At 50.8% G+C, this 22,422-nt stretch overlaps 10 protein-coding genes across 10 annotated transcripts; 4 read left to right on the forward strand and 6 right to left on the reverse strand.

Annotated features, from left to right (window-relative positions):
* Positions 1-668: 668 nt before the first annotated feature.
* Positions 669-1,853, reverse strand: MGYG_06788 (sucrase/ferredoxin domain-containing protein; the record flags this gene model as incomplete). The annotated part of the gene is made up of 1 exon (XM_003170749.1): positions 669-1,853. The coding sequence occupies one exon, from the start codon at positions 1,851-1,853 to the stop codon at positions 669-671; it is 1,185 nt and encodes a 394-aa protein (XP_003170797.1).
* Positions 1,854-2,171: 318 nt separating this feature from the next.
* On the reverse strand, positions 2,172-4,484 carry MGYG_06789 (hypothetical protein; the record flags this gene model as incomplete). Its single annotated transcript, XM_003170750.1, has 1 exon — positions 2,172-4,484. The coding sequence occupies one exon, from the start codon at positions 4,482-4,484 to the stop codon at positions 2,172-2,174; it is 2,313 nt and encodes a 770-aa protein (XP_003170798.1).
* Positions 4,485-4,914: 430 nt separating this feature from the next.
* Positions 4,915-5,900, forward strand: MGYG_06790 (superoxide dismutase; the record flags this gene model as incomplete). Its single annotated transcript, XM_003170751.1, has 4 exons — positions 4,915-5,047; positions 5,218-5,624; positions 5,686-5,753; positions 5,813-5,900. 4 exons carry the CDS (start codon positions 4,915-4,917, stop codon positions 5,898-5,900), a joined length of 696 nt encoding a protein of 231 aa, XP_003170799.1.
* Positions 5,901-6,573: 673 nt separating this feature from the next.
* Positions 6,574-9,536, reverse strand: MGYG_06791 (hypothetical protein; the record flags this gene model as incomplete). The annotated part of the gene is made up of 4 exons (XM_003170752.1): positions 9,323-9,536; positions 9,203-9,250; positions 8,876-9,144; positions 6,574-8,823 (listed from the first exon to the last, which is right to left on the reverse strand). The coding sequence occupies exons 1-4, from the start codon at positions 9,513-9,515 to the stop codon at positions 6,574-6,576; spliced, it is 2,760 nt and encodes a 919-aa protein (XP_003170800.1). The 5' UTR covers positions 9,516-9,536.
* An 823-nt stretch (positions 9,537-10,359) lies between these two features.
* MGYG_06792 (DNA replication complex GINS protein psf3) lies at positions 10,360-11,279 on the reverse strand (the record flags this gene model as incomplete). The annotated part of the gene is made up of 6 exons (XM_003170753.1): positions 10,360-10,427; positions 10,504-10,609; positions 10,694-10,883; positions 10,943-11,001; positions 11,069-11,137; positions 11,238-11,279. 6 exons carry the CDS (start codon positions 11,277-11,279, stop codon positions 10,360-10,362), a joined length of 534 nt encoding a protein of 177 aa, XP_003170801.1.
* Positions 11,280-11,705: 426 nt separating this feature from the next.
* Positions 11,706-12,536, reverse strand: MGYG_06793 (hypothetical protein; the record flags this gene model as incomplete). Its single annotated transcript, XM_003170754.1, has 4 exons — positions 11,706-11,813; positions 11,987-12,040; positions 12,153-12,217; positions 12,467-12,536. The coding sequence occupies 4 exons, from the start codon at positions 12,534-12,536 to the stop codon at positions 11,706-11,708; spliced, it is 297 nt and encodes a 98-aa protein (XP_003170802.1).
* A 700-nt stretch (positions 12,537-13,236) lies between these two features.
* On the forward strand, positions 13,237-16,212 carry MGYG_06794 (hypothetical protein; the record flags this gene model as incomplete). Its single annotated transcript, XM_003170755.1, has 1 exon — positions 13,237-16,212. One exon carries the CDS (start codon positions 13,237-13,239, stop codon positions 16,210-16,212), a length of 2,976 nt encoding a protein of 991 aa, XP_003170803.1.
* A 719-nt stretch (positions 16,213-16,931) lies between these two features.
* Positions 16,932-20,123, forward strand: MGYG_06795 (hypothetical protein; the record flags this gene model as incomplete). The annotated part of the gene is made up of 1 exon (XM_003170756.1): positions 16,932-20,123. The coding sequence occupies one exon, from the start codon at positions 16,932-16,934 to the stop codon at positions 20,121-20,123; it is 3,192 nt and encodes a 1,063-aa protein (XP_003170804.1).
* A 344-nt stretch (positions 20,124-20,467) lies between these two features.
* MGYG_06796 (hypothetical protein) lies at positions 20,468-20,887 on the reverse strand (the record flags this gene model as incomplete). The annotated part of the gene is made up of 2 exons (XM_003170757.1): positions 20,468-20,522; positions 20,604-20,887. The coding sequence occupies 2 exons, from the start codon at positions 20,885-20,887 to the stop codon at positions 20,468-20,470; spliced, it is 339 nt and encodes a 112-aa protein (XP_003170805.1).
* Positions 20,888-21,526: 639 nt separating this feature from the next.
* On the forward strand, positions 21,527-22,023 carry MGYG_06797 (hypothetical protein; the record flags this gene model as incomplete). Its single annotated transcript, XM_003170758.1, has 4 exons — positions 21,527-21,613; positions 21,675-21,760; positions 21,824-21,871; positions 21,930-22,023. 4 exons carry the CDS (start codon positions 21,527-21,529, stop codon positions 22,021-22,023), a joined length of 315 nt encoding a protein of 104 aa, XP_003170806.1.
* Between the last annotated feature and the right edge of the window lie 399 nt (positions 22,024-22,422).

Here is a 22,422-nt window from a genome sequence, read left to right on the forward strand (position 1 = left end):
TTGTGGATTTGGTAATTCCCTCTATTAAGACTTTCGAACCAGGGTTGCCCCTAGGAATGCTTCTATAACACATGGAAAGAAAGTAGATATAAGTGACTGAGGGCCGGGGTCTATATTGGGTTCATAGCATGGATATTGATAATGGCCAAAATCGTTTGGTATGCCGATCTCTATGGCCCCGTTTGTTTTACCGTGGAGGAGGCCAGGAAGCGTGTTAGCCAGCTCTAGGTTTAATATTTTAACCTGTATATGGGTGTGTTGTCATGAAACCATAATGTGGCTCCTTTGCTACCCGAGATGCTGCAGGCCAGATAGCCAAGAGCGGTGTGCCACTTCTCTTCCATATTTCGTGACAAGTGGGCATGAGTCGAAACATGAGTTTGAGAGCTTCAACATTCAGTAGTGAAAGGCGACTAGAATGCTAGGCCCATGATGCATAAAACTCCACACAAGAGGAGCTTGGCTCACCCCGTGTGCTGAGGCTGCTTATTCAAGCCACAGTCGAAACATCTGACGAGACCCCGACACGATTATAGGGTTGCAACGCCGATAATATTATCAAGGATACAAGCCTTGTCTTGGTTTTTATACGCACGAGTCATCATGACCCAACATTGGCAAACAATACCAGCTGGGGCTAGTTGAGTATGGTTGATAATTATCTATCTTCACACATGAGAAACCGTGCGGTGGATGACACTCTCTCCGGAGTTGATGGAGGCATTCGAACGCATTAACTGTAGTGACCTGGTGGATGGTGTCCGTCGTGCCCGCACACTGCGTGTGTCATTTGTCTCGAGGCGGAAGCTGCTCTTGTCGGAAGCCGAGTAAATTGAAGAATACCATGAGCGGGATGGCCGAAGTCCTGTGTTCTCCGCAAAGGATACAAAGGATGGGTCGGAGCTTGAAAAGACAGGTCTAGGTCCGTAAAACGAACTTGGGCCGATAACCGATCCTCTACCCTCCGATGACTCCGTTGACTGTAGTTCTGAAAGGATGGCTGGGTCAATTTCTTTCATGCTCCGTAAAATTTCAGCAAAGAGCCCCATCATCTCGCGAAATTCGCCCTCCTCAAGCGGCCGCGCTGAGAACCGTGAACATTCGTACAACCGAAGGAAATCCCCGATTAGATGAGGGGGATCAATCAGGTTGAGGTGGTTGAGGTGATTCAAGTAGTCGCGGAGACACGCATTCGGTGGCCTCTGCAGTACCTCGACGACGCGTTTATCCGGAACTTCTCGTCTCCTCTCATCCTCCTGAGAGTTATCAAACGCTTGATGGCCCAGTCGCGAAGCTGACCTAGGGTCCATGGGTGCTAGAGATACAGCTTTGGCCTCTATTAAATGGGGAAGTTCTTTGATGACTGCTTCAAATTCCTGGTTTGGAAGATCCGGACAATGTGGTGCAGTCCAGCCTGCATGTGAAATTGTACCCCACGGAGGCTCTTGATTGCTCGGAATCAGAAGGGACTGGTCAAGATGAGAGGTATCATCCTGGGTAATATCCCTTGGCCGGGCCTGCTGGGCGATGACAGAGCTTCGGAGAAAGCCTTCAACGACGAGCCTTCTGACGGTCGTCGGCACATCTGCTTTCTCGACAGGAATCCATGGTTTTGGGATTGCAGCGAAAACGCCGCGGTTCGTAAACAAGCGGCCGGCATATATCACAAATGAGAATGACAGGGTAAGTAAATATACTATACTGACGGCAAAGATATTGCCTAGACCGTTGTTTCGACGGGACTGATAGATTATGTCTGCAGGGGAGAGAACTGTCAAGGCCAAAAGAATAATGGAGAGAAAGGAAAAGAGCGTCGCAGAGACGATACGAAATAAGCGTCTATAAATTGACATGTTGAATATCAAAACTTATGCATGCACGCCCCAAAGGACTATACATGGTTTGCATAGCTGAAAAGAGGCACAGTTCTATCTTCCCATGATATCCAAATGTTGCTTGTTCAACCTTTTGGTGTTTACTTTTGCCCCTTAACTTAAAAGGTGTGATTACATAATCGGGGCTGGCGGTAGCGGGATTGGATTTGTTTATGGATGCAAAGATATAGAATGAGACTGGAAGATGAGTAAATATGTATGGCATAGGGGTATATAAATTATATTAGTACATACGCTGGACATCTCTAATTCTTAATATCAAATAATAGGGGAGGATCAATTCCCTTCTGCACGCGAAACAAGCCCTGCATCCAGCCCTGTAGGCTCCCATGTGTCCTTAATCTTCTTGTTTTGCGCCCACACCACGTCTCCCTTCAGGTAGACGAGGACACCGCCCTTCCCATTGGCACTGGCCGTGATTCGGAACAGAGGAAGGCCGCTTTGCAAATGGGCCTCACGAAGTGGAACCATGATGAGACCCTCATCGCCACACCATTCCTCGACAATATCTTTGAATGTTGGTTCCTCTATCTGCACCTTTTGCGGTTTCGTGGGCTTTCCATTTGCATGCTTGTCCCGGTGTTTGTGATGTGATGGTTTTTGATGAGATGAAGAGGAAGCCGGCGGTGGTAGATCGGTCTTGGCTTTGTCTCCGAGGTCGAGAGCAAGATTGATCATTTCAAGTCCGCGGTTCCATTCCTGTGAAACTTCCGGAACGGAGTTGATTTCGTCGGCTATTTGTGATTTCCACCAAGTGAACCATTGACCAACTTCATCGTAATTTGGTTCCGAAGTGAGCCAAAGGTGCAAGATAGCATGCCACTTTGGGAAAAACTCGGCCGAAAGCAAAAGTCCTAGAACATTGGGCTTAAAGAACGCCTTCCACTTCATCACATCTTCAAAAGCAGTTAAATCTTGATCTTGTGGATTGACGTCAAACTCTTCCCGCAGATGGCGACCAAGCCGCGGTAGAAGATGATTCTGTAAAGCTTTGTCAAATTCTGAGCCCAGAACTTCTTTCCACACTTCAATTTTGTGTATAAGGCCGCGACCCAGGTCCCATGTGTCCAACAAGACTCGAAACTTCCTCTTTGCATCCGACATAAGACCAGTTGGCGCCTTGGGGTCGGTGTGGTGCTCGTCGAGATAGCGTAGCCAGTCGAAGAGCCACCACGGAAAGTGCTGTGATGACCCATTGTGCTTACTGCTTTTCGGCCTCCAGGATTTCAGTGCTGTGGTGAGCTTAGGAACGATTACCTGATTTAGTATATTGGAATATACAAAGCCAGGTAGAAGGTCTTTCCATTCCTCCATAAGTGAAGTTGCGGGACCGGGGACAAGGACTTCCCATTCGTTCAATAAAGAGGACCGAACTCTGGGGAGCCACAAAGAATACATCATAGTCTCATAGGGTGTAGTTGACTGACGGTATTTTTGTGTTTCGACGTTTGGCTTTTTAGTTCGGGACATAAATCTATGTAAACGGCGGAAATTTGAGGTTAGGTACTTGGGATTGGACAGAGGGGTCCACTCCTCTAAAGACTCTTTCAACAGAGGATGGACGGCAGCAACGGCAACTTCGGAAAGTTGACACTCATCGATCAAGTCTTGATAGGTTGTTTCAATCTCTTCCAATCTCTTAGTAACTTCTTCCCATCTTTTGTCGAGGCTGTCGTCTGAACCCAGGATTTCTAGCCCTTCGATAGCATGTGTTAAAGCAGTAATATTTTCCAACTTGGATTGCTGGGTGTCCATTTCGTCAACGATCTGGGCTTCCTCGAGTTCAACAAACTTCTTCCTCTCGCCGAGGCCTTTCCATTCATCAGCAAATGCTTCAAGGTCATGACGAGCGCGTCGAGCGATTTTCCAAGCCTCGCCCTCATTTGCATTGACAAATTCCATAGGAGTCATCAGGCCAGCTGTTGATGTCAAGAGCTTTTGTTCCTTGCCGGTAGCATCAACCAAGGATTTTAGAACGTTAGGAACCGCCAGTCCAGCCGCATCGGCTTCAATCTCGCGTGCTGTCCTATATTTCTGCTTTGCTGGACCTCTGGGTGTACTGGCTCCGCTCCCACCGCTGGTCCCTTCTCGCTGTCTCCTTTCTTTGAGCTTTTTACGCAGCTTGCGTTCTTCATCAGAGCTTGTTTCGAGCACCTCTCCCCTCCTAGCAGCTTCTCGTTTGGCTTCATCTTTTGCCTGTTGCGATTTCTCCCTGACTGCACCTAATCCCACTCCCTGGGGTCTGAGGACCGTTTCCACAGGGTTGAGGATACCCTGCCCACTTGTACCAAGACCCTGACCTTCCACGTAGCCCATCTTCGCCATCATGCGAGCAGCAAAGCTGTTGGCTACCATGGGGGTAGACTTTCCTCCGCTTCCTGATTTTCCGTTGTTTGCTGGATTCTTCCATGCTGGGCGAGCTGCTTTGGGTGCCATGGTCGGAGGGGATGGTGAACGGTTCGAAGCAGGCGCAAACCCCTGAAACCCGAATGAGGGCCTCGCGTAAGCCTCTTCCTCTTCTTCCTCCGAGTCCACATCATTAATCTTCCGTTTCGGCCTTGCAAAGGACGGGCGATATGTGGAATCCATTGGCTTTGTAGGACCGTGTTGATTGAGGTTGGACTAGATATACAGTAAGGGATATAATGGCGGGGTAAAACTGGGCGTCCTAACTTCTGCTCCCATCCTCCATGAAGCTCTTTTGACTTGTAGATTTGTGATAAGTTATGAGTTGTTCAAAGTTGTTCTCCTTCTAACACGTCCACTCAAAAAAGAAAGTTGAATCTGATATCGGGTAAATTATATCTCCTTATCTCCGAGACGCCGATGACATCAGTGATTACTAATAGCAACATCAACATCAACATCAACCTCTGCATCTAAAACTTGTCAACATCGTTGTTGATACCGACATCCACTACCGAAGATTATCGAGATTGGGGTATATAAGGCTTCAATCCTCTTGCCATATTTAAATTGAGCCGACTAGTGCTGGGTATTGGCCCGAGATTTGCTAAACATGGCTACTTCTACCCTTTTCCGACCAGCTGCTCGTGCTGGAGCTGCAGCATTCCGCTCGGCCGGCAACCGAGGCCTTGCAGGTGTTGCGTCTGCTAGATTCATCACCAAGGTTGCTTTGCCAGACCTTCCATGTAAGTGTAGATAGATGGGAGGATATACCTTCGACTTTGTGGACTTTCGATATTGCCAGTTTTGTTTACATCATTTGGTTGCACCTGTGGAAGGGTCGGGTTTCCCGAAAGCTGCTTATATCCTTTCCAGATGCCATTAGACACGTATAACTGACTTGATATTTTCATAGATGATTATGGCGCGCTTGAGCCAGCTATCTCCGGCAAGATCATGGAGCTCCATCACTCCAAGCATCATCAAACCTACGTCAACTCCTACAACGATGCAGTCGAGAAACTCGCAAGTGCCCAGGGTAAAGCCGATATCCAGACCCAGGTCTCCTTGCAGGCATTGACCAACTTCCACGGAGGTGGTCACATCAACCACTCTCTTTTCTGGGAGAACTTGGCTCCTAAGAACGCTGGCGGTGGTGAACCTCCATCTGGTGCTCTTGCAAAGGCCATTGACGAGTCTTTTGGCAGTCTCGAGTCCTTCCAAAAGACTTTCAATACTGCTTTGGCTGGTATCCAGGGAAGTGGTTGGGGATGGCTAGTGAAGGATAAGCAGACTGGCAAGATCCAGATCAAGACTTATGCTGTAGGTTGAGGCTGCCATCTTTTCCTAATCATTGATCTGCTAACGACCCGTTTCCTATTAGAACCAAGACCCTGTCTCTGGCCAATTCATCCCTCTTCTCGGTATTGATGCTTGGGAGCACGCTTACTAGTCAGTTTCCCCCTCCGTACCCAGGAAACATATACATCTACTAACAAATATTCGTATAGCCTCCAGTACGAGAACCGCAAGGCTGAGTACTTTGGCGCCGTATGGGATGTCATCAACTGGAAGACGGTTGAGAAGAGATACGCGTAAGGAAAAATTCATTTGTATATGTACAACAGCTCCCCGGTGTATACAGGTCGACTACGTTTCTACAAGTTTCCGAATACATATACCCCTGAGCTGCGCCCACCTTTTTGTAACTTTTCTTATATACAAAAACAGCCCCAGACCTATTGTCCCAATATACTTTACTTAGCTTGAAGAAACTCTGCTATTAAACCAATTCAACAGTACGAATTTAGCTGTATCATTGCATCGTCTAACCAGAATGCATCGTGATCCCAAAAAGGCTGGGAAAGCATGCCATCTAATTTTATCACCATAACACATTCGTTCATACTTATAATTCTTTCTTCTCCGCTCTTTCTTGTCTTTAATCATTCGTTCCCTTCCCTATAAAACGCCAGGCTAAGAAAGAAATCGTATTTGTATACATTTCATGCAAGTCTTTGGGGAAAGAGGCATGTACGAGGATGGATAAAACTCATATAACTCCCAAAAGTGGAATAACATCATAAGTAAACACCAGGAATGTCGAAAGGACGAATGGGAAAAGATACATACGAAACAAATGGGTATGGGTATGGGTATGGGTATTGAAGTGTACAGTTAATAGTTGAAAAATGTGTAAGCAATGCTGGATTAACGGATTTGTGGGTGAATACAGGTAGGTGATGGGGGGTTGGATGATATTATGTTGCTTTCACCTGCGTGGTCGGCGGACGGAGAAGCGTGAGCGTCTATCTGATGGTTCATCTGCATGCATTGAAGCAGAGAGCGGGTCCATTTCGGTAGGGGAGCTTGAGAATTCATTTGTGAATGCGAGTGCCGACCCAGGCCGAGCACTTCCTCGAATAGGCGTTCTCTGCATCTGGGTATATGAAGGGGACTTCTGCTGATCTAGCTCAGGGTGAGCGTACGCTGATAGAACAGAAGTTGCAGTGGCGGGCGGAGTTAGAGACGGATCAGCATCCTTGACGGTGCCGGAACCTTTCATCCAGCCAAAGAACCCATGAGAACTGCGTCGTTTATGATCATTTGTTTCTGAAGTCTTTGGTCTTCGCGTTGTGCCTCCTACATTATTACTCGGTGACGGGGCTGGGTGATGATCGTTTTGCAGATTCTTAGAGACCGATGCTGGTGAATGTCCGGTGGATAAACTAAGGCCTGCTATGGAGTTGCTTCGGGGCGCAGGAGAATACGTAGGGATTTTGTTGAAGAATGGAGGACGCAGGTTGATACGCCGACGGGGTTGAAGTTCAGAAAGAACACGGGCACCTCGGTTGCGGAAACCGTTGCCCGAAGGAGGTGTTTGCTGTGTATATGCTGTGCGGTGCTCCATTGGCTCTGAAGGCTTATGCTGAGATGACTTGATGTCTTTATCTTCATTAGAGGAAGACGCAGGCAGTGCAGCCTCCAGCCAATCCTCCGGAGTAAGGGATGGGGCATTGGACACCTTCCGAATTTGTTCCTGGGAAGTCTTTTCATGACTGTGACGGCCCCTGTTCTTGGGTATAATTACACCTAACTCATTGACGGCTCCGGCGTGGGCGGCAGGGTCAAAGGTTCGGGTAGATGGACGATGTGTATACGCAAAGGAAGGGAACATGCTTGCCATCTGATACTCTTCATCTGTGATGAAGGCTGGTTGAGTAGAATCGCTCCATGTCTCTAGCCCATCGGACAACACCGTTTCTGCTGTACTAGGCCTGGTGGTAGCGACGTCATTTGCAGATCGACGGCGCCCAAGCGTGCGGTCAATCGAGAGTGTGCGCCCAATAGTGTTGGAACGATCATATCTACTTCGCTCGGCAATGATGCTCGAGTTGGATTTGTTGCGCATTTCAGCGTAGGTTGTGCTCATTGTATCTGGCGTAGGAGGGAGTCTGGCAACATTGTATTGGGGAATGACCAAAGACGGAGGATCAAAGTTATATCCCTTCGAAGATTGCTTAGCCCCAGGCAAAGCAAATTGGTTGTTTGTTGGTGTTCTTAGAATGGCATCTGGCTGGCGGGTTTCCTTGGACTTGGATGATCTCATCGATTCCATCCTATCAGGCTGCATCCACTGTTCGATACGTGTGATGCCTGGTGGGTGCTTAGATGTGCTGTGAGAGCGCTCTAGAGGAGATAGAGGCTCATCTATAGGGATCTTTGCGCAAGAAAGGTCAGTATTGACTTTTAATTTTGAACGGCCTGGTCCATAGGCATCTGAAGGGCTTTGTGGTGGATCTAGATAGCTGCATTCACTCAATGCGCTCAACCTGGGAGACTCCATCTCATGCGTTCCGTCATCTGTTCCCCTTACAGAAAAGGCATTGAATGTTGTTCGAGACTTGTCTGCATCCGTCATATATACGTTCCTCAATGCGCTGGTATTGTTATCCTCTCCTTTAAGAAAGGACGGCTGACGCTGAGGACGCCTAGTAGCGCCTGGAGGAGGCGTAGGAGTTTGAATATGAGCTTCCATTTGGTTGGAGTAGCTACGAGACATCGACGGTCGTTTATCCCTGCGGGAAGATGTGCGCTCAGGCACATCTAGGATGATCTTGTTCTTGGGTGTGAGTGCCCGGGGCGAGCTGGAAGTAAATACGGCAGCTGTACTGTCACCGGAGTAGGGCCTGGCGGTCTGAGGACGTTCCTCTTCCCTCTGGGCCTCGAGGGCTTCCAACTTCGCTTCCAGCTGGCAAATGAGCTCGACAGCTTCGTTGACGGCCTGGTCTCGCTTGTCGAGTTCTGACCTGAGTTCCTCGTTTGACTCCCTGAGACGCTGGTTATCCTCTTCCGTGGCGCGAAGTTCCTGTAGTTCCTGGTCCATGAGTTCCATATGCTGGACCTGTTCTTCGAGCTCATCCATCTTTTCCAGCTTCTTCTCTAGTGCAGATACTTGCTGCGCACGGTGGAAAACCTCAAGCTTTAGGTCGAAGTTCAGCTTGTTCAATTTTGATACATACTATCTCCTTGTTAGATATGTCATTTGTAAGGGACGTAGCAATGTCACCTACCTGATCCATCTCCCTAAATCCCATCTCTCGGGGCTGTTTGAGGCCAGCTGACAGGGCATGGTTAATCTTGCGCTGCTTCTCAGAGGACGAGTCCTCTTGTTGGTCTGTAGTTCCAGCATTGTTAGAGGCCTGGAGACTGCTCTCGACATGATGCTGTTCGCAAGCCGAGCTGGCTCGAGGGCCACGAGAGGCGCGTTGTTCGTTGATGAGGTTCTGGAGGAGAGTCGAGGTCGGGTTCACAAAGGGAGATGCGGCTGCACTCGAGCTCCCTACAGGTATGTTAGCATCCCCTACGCAGTCTTCGCTTTTTGTATATTCAGCACTCACTCTGCGCTCCATCAGAGTCTTTGACCTGTCCGGGTATGTGCCTGTATTCTGAAGGGGGGTTTGTCAGTAAGTGTGTTGTGATTATATGTGTTATTGTCGGTACTTCCAGCGCGTACATACCAGGAGGTATATGGACGCCATCGTTCAGCGTATGAAGGCGAGAACTCGGCCGCACGTTCTGAGACTGCTCAGAGGCCATCTGCTTGCCTTTTGTCCTGTCAGTATCCCGTATCCTGCCGTTCAGGTAAATGCTGGTGTGCGTACTGTTCAGGCGCCCCGAGGGATCCAAGGAGCGTCTCTGCCTCGAATCCATGACCAAGCGATCAATTGAAGCAGAGCAAAGACACAGTCCGGTTCAGGCGATGGTAGCGATCAGGCTCGCGCAACCATCGAGGACAGGCCTTCGGAGAGGACGAGGAAGATGGAAGCGATTAGGACGAAGGGATTGAAGCTGATAATGCGTCTGCAGGTGGCGGGGGGCGCAGGAATGCGATATCTGTGACTCGTTCGAAAGCGTGACAGGGATAAACGGCGTATTCTGTCTGCAAGAAGCAATGCAGACGCAAGAATTAGGCGTGTGAAGATGCTATTTAGTCGTGTTTATGAAATGTGATGTAGAAAGCGTCGGTGGCTGGAAGTTCACATCTCGGTATTTTTCTCCCCCCTGAAAGAAGAAGAAGCCCGTCAAAGCCGCAGACGGAGACGAGGAGGTATTACGGAGTGCACAGAGGCTGCGCACAGCATTCAATAAAGATATAGAAGCAGAGCGACTTGTACAGCCACCTGCAAGAAATAAATAAAGCAATGGCCCAACTGTTGCTTGGATATCTAGGATTATAAGTATGTGTATCTACGCTCTCTGTGCCGGCCCAGCCTCCAGAGAAACACCGAAGCTCACTAGCTGGTTCAAATTATCTACCTAGTCTTACTTACCCCTGGCAGAGGTCTCGCAGGAGCTCGTATGCATCCCGGTCAATAGCTTAAGTAGCCAGGGCAGCGCTATGAAGTCGAAGCAGGGTTAAGCTTGCGGCCGCCGTCCATGGTTGGTGAAAAACCTGCCCTCTACCCCTGTGTTCCTGAGCGTTGCAACGAATAACAGTCTACCGTGCACACCATGAGAGAGTTACTCGTTCAACTTGGTTTCACGGATGTATGTATCATTTCTTCTTCGTTTCTCCTGTCCAGGCTCGCATGCTCTTGACGCTCTCATGGGCGGCCCGGAAGACTGCAGTGGTAGTGCAAGTCAGCGATCCATGACCCGTAGTCAGTGTCAGTGGTCAATAGTAGAAGTATAAACTCACGTTGGCGCTCAGTCTCGTCGAGGCCACGAAGGAACTCCTGGCCTGACATCGGCCCAGCGGGATTGTGTGCATGATCTGATATTTGCATCGCTCTCGTCTTGAACGTCTACACGGAGTTAGCAAGCGGTTAGTTAGTTAATGCCTGTGCTTCGTGGTTACGCCATATAAATGTCGAGAAACAAGGACGTACGTGAGAGAGCACGTCCGCCATCTCCTCTTCCTCGAAGAGCTGTAGGATCCTACAGCCCAGCCGGTAGAAATGAGGCGCCAGAGCCCGCAGGTCAACCGTCCTGGGATCGGCCTTCAAAGCGTTCATAACCTGCTCCGACAGCGCTTTGGGCAGATCCAGCGTCACTAGGGGCGACGAGCCTTGACGGGCACTGCAGCAAACAACATATCAGCATATAGCAGTATAACAGTATATCAGAGGCCGACTGACCCTACGGCAAGCATCTCGCCCAGCCAGAGAGGCAGCTCGACCTTGGAGCCAGCTTTTATCTGGGTCCGTCCGTCAGCCTGTATATCTATAGCTCCAGCTAGACAGAATACAGCGGAGAAGACTTACATCGCCGCCAGCGTTGCCATCGAGGAAGCCCAGCTTAGGGACGTCCAGCTCAAAAGTACAAGGGACTTTCTGCTCCAGTCAGTCTCTATCTCTTCTTTTCTTCACTTCTTCACTTCTTGATATCCTTCTTCTCCTGCTCCTGCGGTCTCTATATCTCGGTGGGACTCACCTGCGAGTCCGTCAGGATAGCGTCGACGTCGTAGTAAGACATGCTGTCTCATCTCCCTGTCTCCTATCTTTCTATCCCTTCGCTTCGCTCTCACTTCTCTATCTTCTTCTCTTCTTCCTTTTTCTATCTTCTTCTCGTTTCTGTCTTTCTTTTACATCGACTTCGCGTCGTTTCTTCCGCTTCCTAACTTGGTCACGTGTCACACTCTATATCAACTTCTTCTCTTCGACTTCAACATCTTTCAAATATCAAACATCGAATATCGACTTCATCTGCTCTGGATTAGCATCTTCTCTGCCGCAATATCTTACGGGCATAACTTGATGAACGGACACCTCTCTATGGCCAGATACAGTGAACCTTTCAGAGGACGATCAAACCATTATTGGCAGATACCCCATATGCATGTTTTTTAAAGCACAATGAGCCAAAGGAGTAGGCCGCCCCAAGTGGTCTGGCAGGATGGGGCTATAGACGTCCTACAGGGAATACTGCTTGGCCATAGAGCGAGCCATCGAGGGAGAGAGTGATGTTGATACCTGGAAAGCCGTCTTTGGCCTTGTCGCTATGGCTACACTGAGTACATCCGCGCCATTTGAGACCTATCAGCAGACCCCTGGTCCCCAAATTCCAGCAATCCTGTCTACAATATGAAAAGCATATGGGCAATATATTAGGAGAAAAGAAGGTTAGCGTTTAGGGGCCAGCTGCTGCACAGGGCATCGTGAAGAGGAGCCACTAGTACTCACGGCAGTACCTGGAAAGGGGCGAGGGACTGGAGACCCGCGTGAGTCCACTGAGGTCTAGAGAAGGTCAATGCATCCCAGGGTTGCTAGAGCGGTAGGGCAGTGTAAGCTGAAACACGAAAGGGGTTAAACAATATTTAACCATATCGACAACTCTCTACCTACGTACAGCAGTGATGGCAAGGATAATGCCGTCCAACAGCTTTGAGTGCATCACCGGGTAACTGCCCAAGACTAAGGTGTGTCCATTTAGTTGATCAGCTCGGTGATTACCATACTTGACGGTCGATATCAAAAGGCATGACTCCCTCTACTAGAGTGCCGGGATACTCCACTTCGATAACTATCTTCCCCGGAAACTCGCTTGTGAATGAGGGCGATAACATCAATGCCTGGCCCACTTTTCTCATATTGATTTCGAGATTGCTATCGAAGGACCGGCAGGGGAAGAGGTGTCGAGTCATATTGCTTCTGGAAACGTACTGTAGTTCTTGGGAAAGCAAGGAATATCATCTAACGAACGCGAACTCTTCTTAGGATCGTCGTAGGCCATTTTCCACAGTTGTTCTAGTTATCGTGTGCCTGTAGATCAGTCGACTGCACCAAACTGTCTTTCCAGGTGGCCACCATCGGATGGAGGCGAATCGTCAGATCAACCGGGAGATGTACCCCCAAGCCACTCGAAGAGAGAGATCCCTGAGAAGTGACGAGACCATCTCGGCTGGTTTCATGGCTGCCGGCCTCTTTCGACATGGGCCATTCGAAGCAAATGGATAGACAGACGACTATGCCGATATATCTGCCTATGCTCTACCTATCCGCCCCGTACGCACTCCGTAGACGTCAGAGACAGATAGCCACAAACAAGTAGTAACAAGTACTCCAGCCGATATCAATACCAACTGTTTAACATGTCCACCCATGCATATAGATCGCTGCGGGCGACGCTGAAACATCTCCACCAGTGGCGAGTCGACTTTTCTCTTCACTCCCGTTGGACTCAGCCAGATCCAAGAACCATAACACCGAGAGGCAGAGAAGCCGCAGAGGCAGAGAAGCGAAGCGGATAATGACACTCGCTCCGTCTTCTCTTCTCTTCTCTGACTGACAGTGACTGGCTGGTTTACTGACTGACTGGCTGACCGGGGGCGCTGACAGAGACACAGACACAGAGACACGGACAGTGAAACAGAGACAGAGACAGAGACGCTGACCGCAGAGACAACCACCAGCGCACAGCCGCTTATAACACCATGTACAACGCCCTCGCGCAGACGGACCAGCTCGATGCTGCGTCCTCTGCGTCCGACGATGCCTCAGATCGCTCGCCCGTCCTCGAGTCACCAGCCTTTGCGCCACTGACGCTCGACTTCGACAACTTCGGCGGTTCAGCGCACAGAGACGCCGCCAGCACCGCACCAGAATCCCTCCTACAGACAGCGACGACGGCCATCATGGGCCCGACAGCCGCCAGCTACGAGCTGGTCGAGGCAGACGAATACGCCGTGCCCGTCGAGAAAGCGAAAACCCCTGAAAAAAAGCCTGAGACAGAGAACAAGCCTGAGGAGCCAGTGATGCAGACGCCTCGCAGCCGGAGAAATTCAACGCCTCTACGCCATCCAACGCCCGACTTGCAGTCGATCCAGGGTGCCTATGTCGGTAACGTGGAGAGGCTCGAGAAATCTGCTGAGCGTATGAGCATGGAAGTCGAGGCCGAGAGGGTGCTGGATACGCTGAACCGCATGTCTCTGCCTCGGTCGAGGGCGGCGTCAGGGGCTTCCATCGCCAATTCGAAGGCCTCCCCTGGTTCTCCCAGCGCTTCCATTGCTGCTGGTATTGCTGGCCCTATGGCTACGTCGGGATATGGGAGCCTGTCGAGACAGTCTTCGTTAAACAGGCCGCGGCTACGGTCAGGTTCATCTGCGTCTCGACTGGCTCATATCATCGAGCCAGAGAATGAGAGTGCAGCGGAGATGGCTCCTACCACCATACCGCCTCCCCCTGAGCAGCACCGCCTGGAGCATCCGTTGCAGCATGAACAGCAATTACAGAACGAGCAACAACAACAACAAGTACAATATGGACAGCAGCATGCGCAACAGTACGAACAGTACGAGCACCATGAGCAGCATGAGCACCAACATGAAGAACGGCCGGATAGCGCTGCGTCTGGAGACACCTACCAGCAGTCTACAAACCTGTTTAAAGATTTCGACGGCGTCCATTATACACCACATATCAGAGAAGTCCCTCCCTCTCGCGGCGTCTCTCTCTCGAAACCTCCTCTCGCAGCCGAAGCCGCACACTACAATAATCCTCCTCCCGGCCAGGACATCGTCTACTACCCAGCCCCCGTGCCCATGATGCTCAACTTGCCCCAGCGGCTCTCCCGCAAGCCTGCAATGTCCGAGCAAGAGAAACGACGTACACAACTGATCAACTCAATCTCCCCGGATGCACGCAAGTCCGCTGCCTGGATCACAGATGGTGAACAGAGTTCTAATGCGGGAGACAGAATGAGCAAGCGGCTCTCCAATCTTCCTCCACAGCTACGTGCAAGCGCCTTCTTCGACGCTCCTAAGACCCAGATTGATGTTCGTATACAGGGAGAGTCGGCTGTTGCTACGTTGGACAGTATACTAGATGCTGCTGCCCATGCTCCCGTCAGTGCCTTTACAGACCACCCTATAGTCGGCCATCTAGGCGCAGATGTCTACAAGCAGAAAAGGCCGAAGAACAAGATTAACAAAAAGAGAGCCTTGGTGAAGTCTGATGGAACTATGACTGATAGAACTGTGTCCTCTACCACCAAAGCGGGTAGTCATGTACGTTCTCCGTCGGACGGACAGATGCTGGACAATGTCGATGAAAGTACCTCTTTGCGCAGTAATTTCGACGAGCATGCCACCCACGAATATTCTAGGACCCCATCACCCTTGAGAGAGGCGGGAGAGCATGAAGAAGGTGAAGAGGAAGAGGAGGACGACGAAGAAGATAGTGATGACGAGAAAGAGGATGATGAACCGATCTTTGGACCGCCTACGACTCTACTTGCCGAGCTGCAGATGCGAAAACATGAGCAAAAAATGAGAACCCGGACGGCCGCCACTGCGTTCCCCAACGGAATGCACTCGACTCTACTTGAACTGGATAGTGTTGCACAACGTCAGCGAGACAAGCGAGACAAGGGACGAGTGACACTCGCCTGGGAAGGAAACCAGGGTACAGCTCAGGACGAAGCCGACGACGACGATGTCCCGCTTGGTGTACTGTTCCCCGAGCAGAGCAGACTCCATGACGAGAACCGGCCGCTGGGACTGATGGAGAAGCTTGTGCTTGAAGAGAGTGAGCCACTGAGCAGACGGCGGGCTAGGATCAGGGGTGAGCCACTGAACACGGCCCGAGCAGGTACACCTCGCAACCTTGTGCCGAGAGACCCCAGTCCCGATAAACGGGCCAGTGCAGCATACACGCTGGATATTCCAGGTCTAACGAGCAATATGAACGGCAACGAGGAGAGCGGAGACGAAGAGGAGACGCTTGCACAGCGGAAGAGCCGTCTCAAGGCTCGCGAGGGAGGCAGCGACTTCGACGATCTGATATCCAAGTTCGGAGACCTCGACAACGCCGACAAGGAGAAGGCCAAAGGTGTTCCAGAAACATCAACATTAACGTCAGCGGCGGCGGCACAACCAGCAGAGCCAGAGGAAGAAACACTTGGCCAGCGCCGCAAGCGCCTGCAAGCCGAAGCTAGGCTACACACCGGCTCAGCATCAGCGACATCTCTTCCATTCCACGCCCGGAAGAGTATGGCCAACGTGCTACAGGCACACCCGGCTCGTCCCGGCCTCGCAAGTGCGCACTCAGAGCTCGACGTGCGCTACCGGACACCAGCAGCCATGGCTTCGACGCACTCTCTACTCAACCTCCCTCCTACACGCGCCTCGATGCTGGCCAGCACCTCGTCACCACTTGCCATGGCCGGCAGTCGTCTCTCCGGCACCCCAATGCTGCCTTACAGCCATGGTCCGCCACCGGGCACCGCTCCGGCCACGCTGAACGGCTCGGGCATGCTGGGCAGCAGCACTGGTGCCGGTGGCTTCGGCTATCCGACGAATGGATTCGTGTATAACCCAGCAAGCATGTATCCCGCCGGTGGGCAGCAGGAGATGATTGATCCTCGACAACGGGACATGATTGATCGATGGAGACTGAGTGTTCGCCAGTAGACTTCTGCCGGCTGTTTTCCAAGCACGACGGTGCTTTTCTTAAATTCTTCTTTCTACTGTTTTACTGCCCTTTTTCCCCTTATGCATTTAATCGTTCTAGTCGGTGTAATATAGCATAGCTTTGGTGTTGGTGTCTCCCGTTTCTGCCTAATTTCGTTCATCTCATCTACCAAATCTGCCAAATATCTCCCCAAATGTCTACCAAATATCTGCCAAATACCAGCAACTCCATCTACCAACTACCAACTACCAACTTGTCTCCCGCAGGCGTCTGTATGTACATCCCTGCAAGGCTGTGGCTAAAGCAACTAACCTCGATCCCCTGGAAACCAGCAAGCTAACTCGCTAAGTTATATTTAACTATTTATTTTTATTTTTTTTATTTTGTTATTTACTTGCAGACGCATCTGCGCCAGTCATCCTCTCCTTTAATCTGTTGGAAACAACCTCCTTTTTCCCTTCTCTTCCCTCTCTTTGCTAGTTATATCCCTTTAATCTCTCCTACTTCTGCTCTGCCAGTTATCGATCTCTTAATCTCTTGTCTTATCTCGTAACCATTTGTCGCCTCCCGTAACCAAATCCAGCCGCGCAACATATCCAAGTTAATCCCAGCCAGACGAAGCACACACCCCGGAGAATGGCTGCATCCAACCCATAGACCAGACGCAGATAAACAAATAAAACAAAACCGCTCCTTACAAGCAGCTCGCAAGCTCTCAATGTTCACCTACATCCGGCGCGACGACCAGCGCCCGTCCAGTGTTGCCTGCGCCCCTCCGCCGGCCGCCTCCTCCCAGCCGCCGCCCCGGCCTAGCAGCGACTCCTTCACGGCCTCGAACTCGGCCCTGACAGACGGCATCTTCGAGTCTGGCATCTGGACGGCCGAGCCAGACCTCAACTCAGCCTTCAACAGCGGGAAATGGTTCTCAGACGAGAAGATCTGTTGCTGTCCGGGAAAAACTGTCCCACCGTCGCCCGAAGAGAAAATCGTTGTGACGGAATACGAGCTGAGGGACAACTGGCTGGCAAACGACCGTTATCACTCGAATGTCTCGTCCATGTATGGGAGCACGCAGAACTCGCCGGGCGTGGGCGTGGGCGCCGGTGCTGGCTTTCAGCAGCACCAGCAGCTAAACAGCCAGAACCAGAACCAAAATCAAGGCCAGAACTACCAGGCGGCGGGGCCAGAGAACACGGCTCGGTCCTCATCGACCTGGAGATGGACGCTGGGTAAAGGCTCAGGCTCGTCTCCGTCAGACAGCTTGAAGGGCGGAGGCATGGGGGAGGGAGGATACTCGCCTGGTGCGGTTGCGAGCCGGTCCTCCTCGAAGCCCTCGCCTGATACCACCACCAGCAGCAGCTATGCGGCCGAGTCCAGGGGATTCCTGCGAGAGTCAGGCAACGCTCTGTCGAAGAAGCACCAGCAGAACCAGCACCAGAGCCAGCATCAACACCAGCAGCACCACCATGGCCAGGAAGTGGTGGAGGTACCGTCGTCAAAGGGGACAAAGACGAGGCTTAACCTGCTGAATCCCATGGCTTTGCTGGCCAGGAGACGGTCAGCTCAGCTATCCAGCTCGAGGCCAGAGGATATCAGTATCAGCAAGTTGACCGTCCCAGCTCTACCGGACGACTACGACCCTAGGATCAGAGGCAGTCTGGTCCATGATTTCTCGGTGCCGCGGGCTCGATCGAATATGGTAGATAGCAGCAATGCTCGTTCACGACAGGTCAGAGAGCTTCCCGACAATCCTCCCAGACCCCAGATGCCGCAGCAGCAGGCCCAACAGACGCAGGTGATGGCTTCGATGCCGTATAGGCAGATGAATAGAGCATCTGTCGAGCTACCACCGAAACCACAAGCTGAGATCCAGCATTATTCCCTACCACCGACACCCAAACCCGAAGCCGATAGACAGCAACAGCAGCAGCAGCACCAGCGACAGAATTCTCAAGATGCCTCGTCTACTCATACCAGATCTCCCCCGTCCACCATGCGGTACAAGCCCGGATCAGTGCGAGATCCCTCGTTCGTTCCCCTGGGCCTTCCGCGGCATTTGACCAGCAGTGCATCACGGTTCAGCTTCGACATGGCAGGCGCTGCCTCGTCTTCGCAGGAGAAGCTGATGGAAGAAAGGCACAAGGAGAAGGAAGCTGCGAAAAGAGCGATGGGGGCTAGTTCAAGGAGAAGTGAATTCGACGAGGACTCTGATGAGTTTGACTACGATGCAATGATGGACGACGACGGGCTGGAGGAGAAGATACCCGGTGTCAACGCCGATGCTGACTCCATAGACGAATATGAGACTGGTGCATCCTCAGCCATGCAGAACTACATGAAGTCATATGCTCCTACGCTGTCTACCGTCATGTCCAGCCCTACAAGCCCGCCTGGGAACAGTGCCTACGTCCCCATGGCTAATACCGGGGTCTCGATGCCTCCAGGGTTCATCATGTCCTCAAATCAGCCTGGTTTATCCATGTATACCGGATTTCAGCCCGTTCCGGCCGCTGCGGTGAGCCCTGAACTGCCTACCACGGCCCAGGGAGCTTCCAGGGGTAACGGTGAGGATGACCTGTACTATGACGACGGCCTCTTTGGCGAACTACCCCCTGAGATGCAAGGGTCTACCATCGACGAATCCATCTTTGACGACGAGTCGAGTTATCTGTACGATAACAAAAGACGAGCGGCTCAGCCTCCTCCTCAGGCCCCATCCGAGGAGTCGACCATGACATCCGGTGCAAGCCATGGCCACCCAATGCCGCAGAACAGCGTCATGGCAGCAGGGCCTGCCCACACGATGGATAAACCCCCATCCCAATCCCAAGGACTGACAAAGGGGAACCTAGAAGCATACCACAGTGCCTTGGCCCAGGCAGCCAATGAAGCTGCTCGCAAGGGGAGGTTTGAACGGAACGCAAGTCTAAGTGAAACGTCTCTGCCAGAGGGGGAGTCTCAAACTGATCCATGCCTGACAACAGATGACAGTCGAATGAGCCAGACAGTAGACACTGATGCTCTCGGCATGGATGACTCGCTAGACGACTTTGACTATTACGATGGAGACGGTCTAGACGACGATCCAATTATCGCCGAAGCCAATGCAGATGTCCTGGAGCATGACGATGAAGGGTTTTATGGCCGAGAATTTGGCTTTTATGCCCATGCCCACGGCAGCGATGACAAGGAGCGTGTGTATGGCGGCTACTTCGGTGCACCCGGCGCAGAAGGCATAATTCGAAACCACAGTGGACGGAAGAACTTTCGAGAACCCAGTCTGACCCCAATTACCGAGCGGAGCGAATGGAGTACTCGCAACTCAATCGTTTCCCTAGGCGCTCATGTTGGTCATTCGTGCCAGCAGCAGCAGCAACCGCCGCTAGCCCAGCTAGTTGATATGGAAGTTCCCGAGGATGAGATATCACTGAGTGCCTTGATGAAACTGCGGCGAGGAGCCTGGGGCGGTAGCAACGGCAGCCTACGCAGCAATACAGGAGGTAGTCAGGGCGCCGCTTCACCTTCAGCTACCCAACCTAACCGTGGGAGCTTGAACCACTACTACGACACAGGCTCGCCGGTTCAAGGCAGCGGACTAATGAATTACGGCGGCGGCTCGGAGCTGAACAGTCCCATCCACGCCGATAAGGAATTTACCCAAGATCCAAGGTCTATCAGGAGATATTCCGACAGTGTCCGGCCTTCGTCTAGCTGGGACCCAAACAGACACTCGCTACGCATGGAAGACGAGAAGCCAAGCAACGTCTCTACCAATGCAGGCGAACGTATCAGCTACGTTAGAGGCACCGACGAGTCTGGATCTCAGTACTGGGTCCTTGAGAGACGACGGACAGGAGACGGAGGCGAGTCAGAGGTCCTAGAGCGAGAGACGATGAAACTTCGGATATAAAATCATATCCACTCAGTAAGGAAAATAACCAAATTGGAGCATCTACGACACTATGAGCGATGGCGTTTGGGAAGGGAATGGATGGTTGGACGGTCTTTGATATTTTTATATACATGCAGGCTTTCCTTGCCTTGATATGTATTCTATGTGAATATTCCGGTTGTTCTTTGGTCTTCAAGTCTTCTGAAGCGTTTAAATGTATAATGTTTGATTCAATAATATAGCCCCCTATTCTCGATACCCTAGACAGATAATTCATTCAGCCTTCTTTCACTAATTCGTGTCCGCACTCTACGGGGCCATAACATATTCATACATACAACCGAGTCAACTTCATGGCAACTCTAGAAATCCTCCATCCTGAAAACCTCATATGAAGGCTCTTCGTATGGATGTGCCCTAGACCGTCAGAGAAGATATTAATCAATTATCCATTCGTTCATTCATTCATTTATTCATGGCTGGACGTGATTCACTCACTTCTTCAGCGCAGCAACGGCGTTTCGAACGACCTCTTCACCAACACAGAGCGTCTCGACTTTCGCCTCCTGAACGTACTCGAGCGCCCCTACGCTGCCGATGTGCGGATTCGCTGAGTCTCCAGGTCGAAACTGGCCTGTTCCAACGGTGGTGAAGCAGCATTCGGTGTAGTTACCTGGGCCGGGATATTTGCCTGCACCAGCTGCGAAGATGGCGGCTTTGCAGGCCTCCAGCGCCGTCGTGGGGACGTGGAAGATCAGCTTGAAGCGAGTTGCGGATGCCATCTTAACGGGAGATATGTCTTCAGGTTGATACTCGGGTTCTCTGAAGTTGGTTGAGGATAGTTGATATTACATGGTGGATATTGACATTTGGCCGCTTATTCGTTAACCAACGTCAACATCACACAGCAAGGCCCGGGGGGTAACTACATGCATGAAGACAGTTGATCAAGACAGACAACCGACATAAGAGGCCAGGGCTCTCTCTGAGCATACATTTTGATCCCGATATCTAGATTGCCATCACTGCTCCTGCATCAAAGATGTCCAGTACCAGAAACTCACTTTATACCCCACGCACCACCAGGCAAGGAGGCTGGTTAAATCATAAGCGAGCCTGGAGAGTAAGCTGCAAGCTAGATAGACGGCTCATGGGTTACGAAGAGCTCTTGTTTCCTGCTGCTGCGGTTGCACAAAAGTCGCAGATCAATCTAGAGCTGACCTCGCGTAGGCGTTGATCCGTTGCCATCACGCTTTGGCTGCTGGAAAGTTACACCAACATGGCATCTAAAAGACGGGGTTAGCCCAGGGAGAGCAGGTGTTCTATTCTCTATTCTCTACTATTTTGTCTACTTGGTATAGGGCTGTTTAATAACCTGTTACAATCACGACCCAGCTAGTTAGCTACCCTATCAGGACAAGATGAAGTACTTAGTCAACACCTTGTTGATACCAGGGTTTCTGATGCTTCCTTGTGCTGTGGCTGCTCCCTTGACCCCGATATATGGAGTACGTTGAACTGCTGGTTCTACTTGATTGCTATGTGTTCCCGTGGCTTACCGTTTTATAGGCGCATATCTATCAAATAAGGCCGTGTGCGGGAGCTCCATCTCTCGTCCCGGCTGATAACGGGTGCTACGACTTACGCTCGCTGGAGTATGTGTATCCTTTGTGCGGATGGTTATCTGGTATATAGTCGTGAACTAATGGTGTCTATAGTATTAAGTCTTTGCAGATTGATAGAGCTGCATCCTGCACAGCATACACGTATGTCTTGTCCTGGTCGAAACGGTGAAAGAGAGCTACTTTAACTAACTCCATGTAGGAGTCCATCATGCGATTCAGCACCTATTGTCTTATCAGGGGAGAAATGCATGGACTATCCTTCTGCGGCGGCTGTTCGATGTGTTCTGAAATGAGATAGACCTGGAGTAACAACCTGAATACTTAGTATCTTGTTGTATATATCGAAAGACCCGTCTCACTAGAACAACTATAATGTAGTGAATGATATCTTGACACGAACCATATTAAAAGCCAGGTAGGCTAGTTAGGGGTACAGTGGCTGGATGATGGTGTTTGTTTGAAGTTTTGTAAAATACTAGTTTCGTTGGACTTATTTACTTCCTTCCTCCCAACAGGTAACGGGTAACAGCGACACATACATCTCCTTCAGGTCCAAATAACCTAGATGGCATAGTTATCGAATCAAAAAAAATCTCCAGGAGCCAAGATTTCCTCCTTTGCATCCGTGATATATTTTGAACGGATATGATATATGATATGACATGAGAGAAAAGAGAGAGAAATACACGATG

This window comes from Nannizzia gypsea, genomic scaffold (assembly GCF_000150975.2).
Source record: "Nannizzia gypsea CBS 118893 supercont1.6 genomic scaffold, whole genome shotgun sequence".
Taxonomy (NCBI): domain Eukaryota; kingdom Fungi; phylum Ascomycota; class Eurotiomycetes; order Onygenales; family Arthrodermataceae; genus Nannizzia; species Nannizzia gypsea.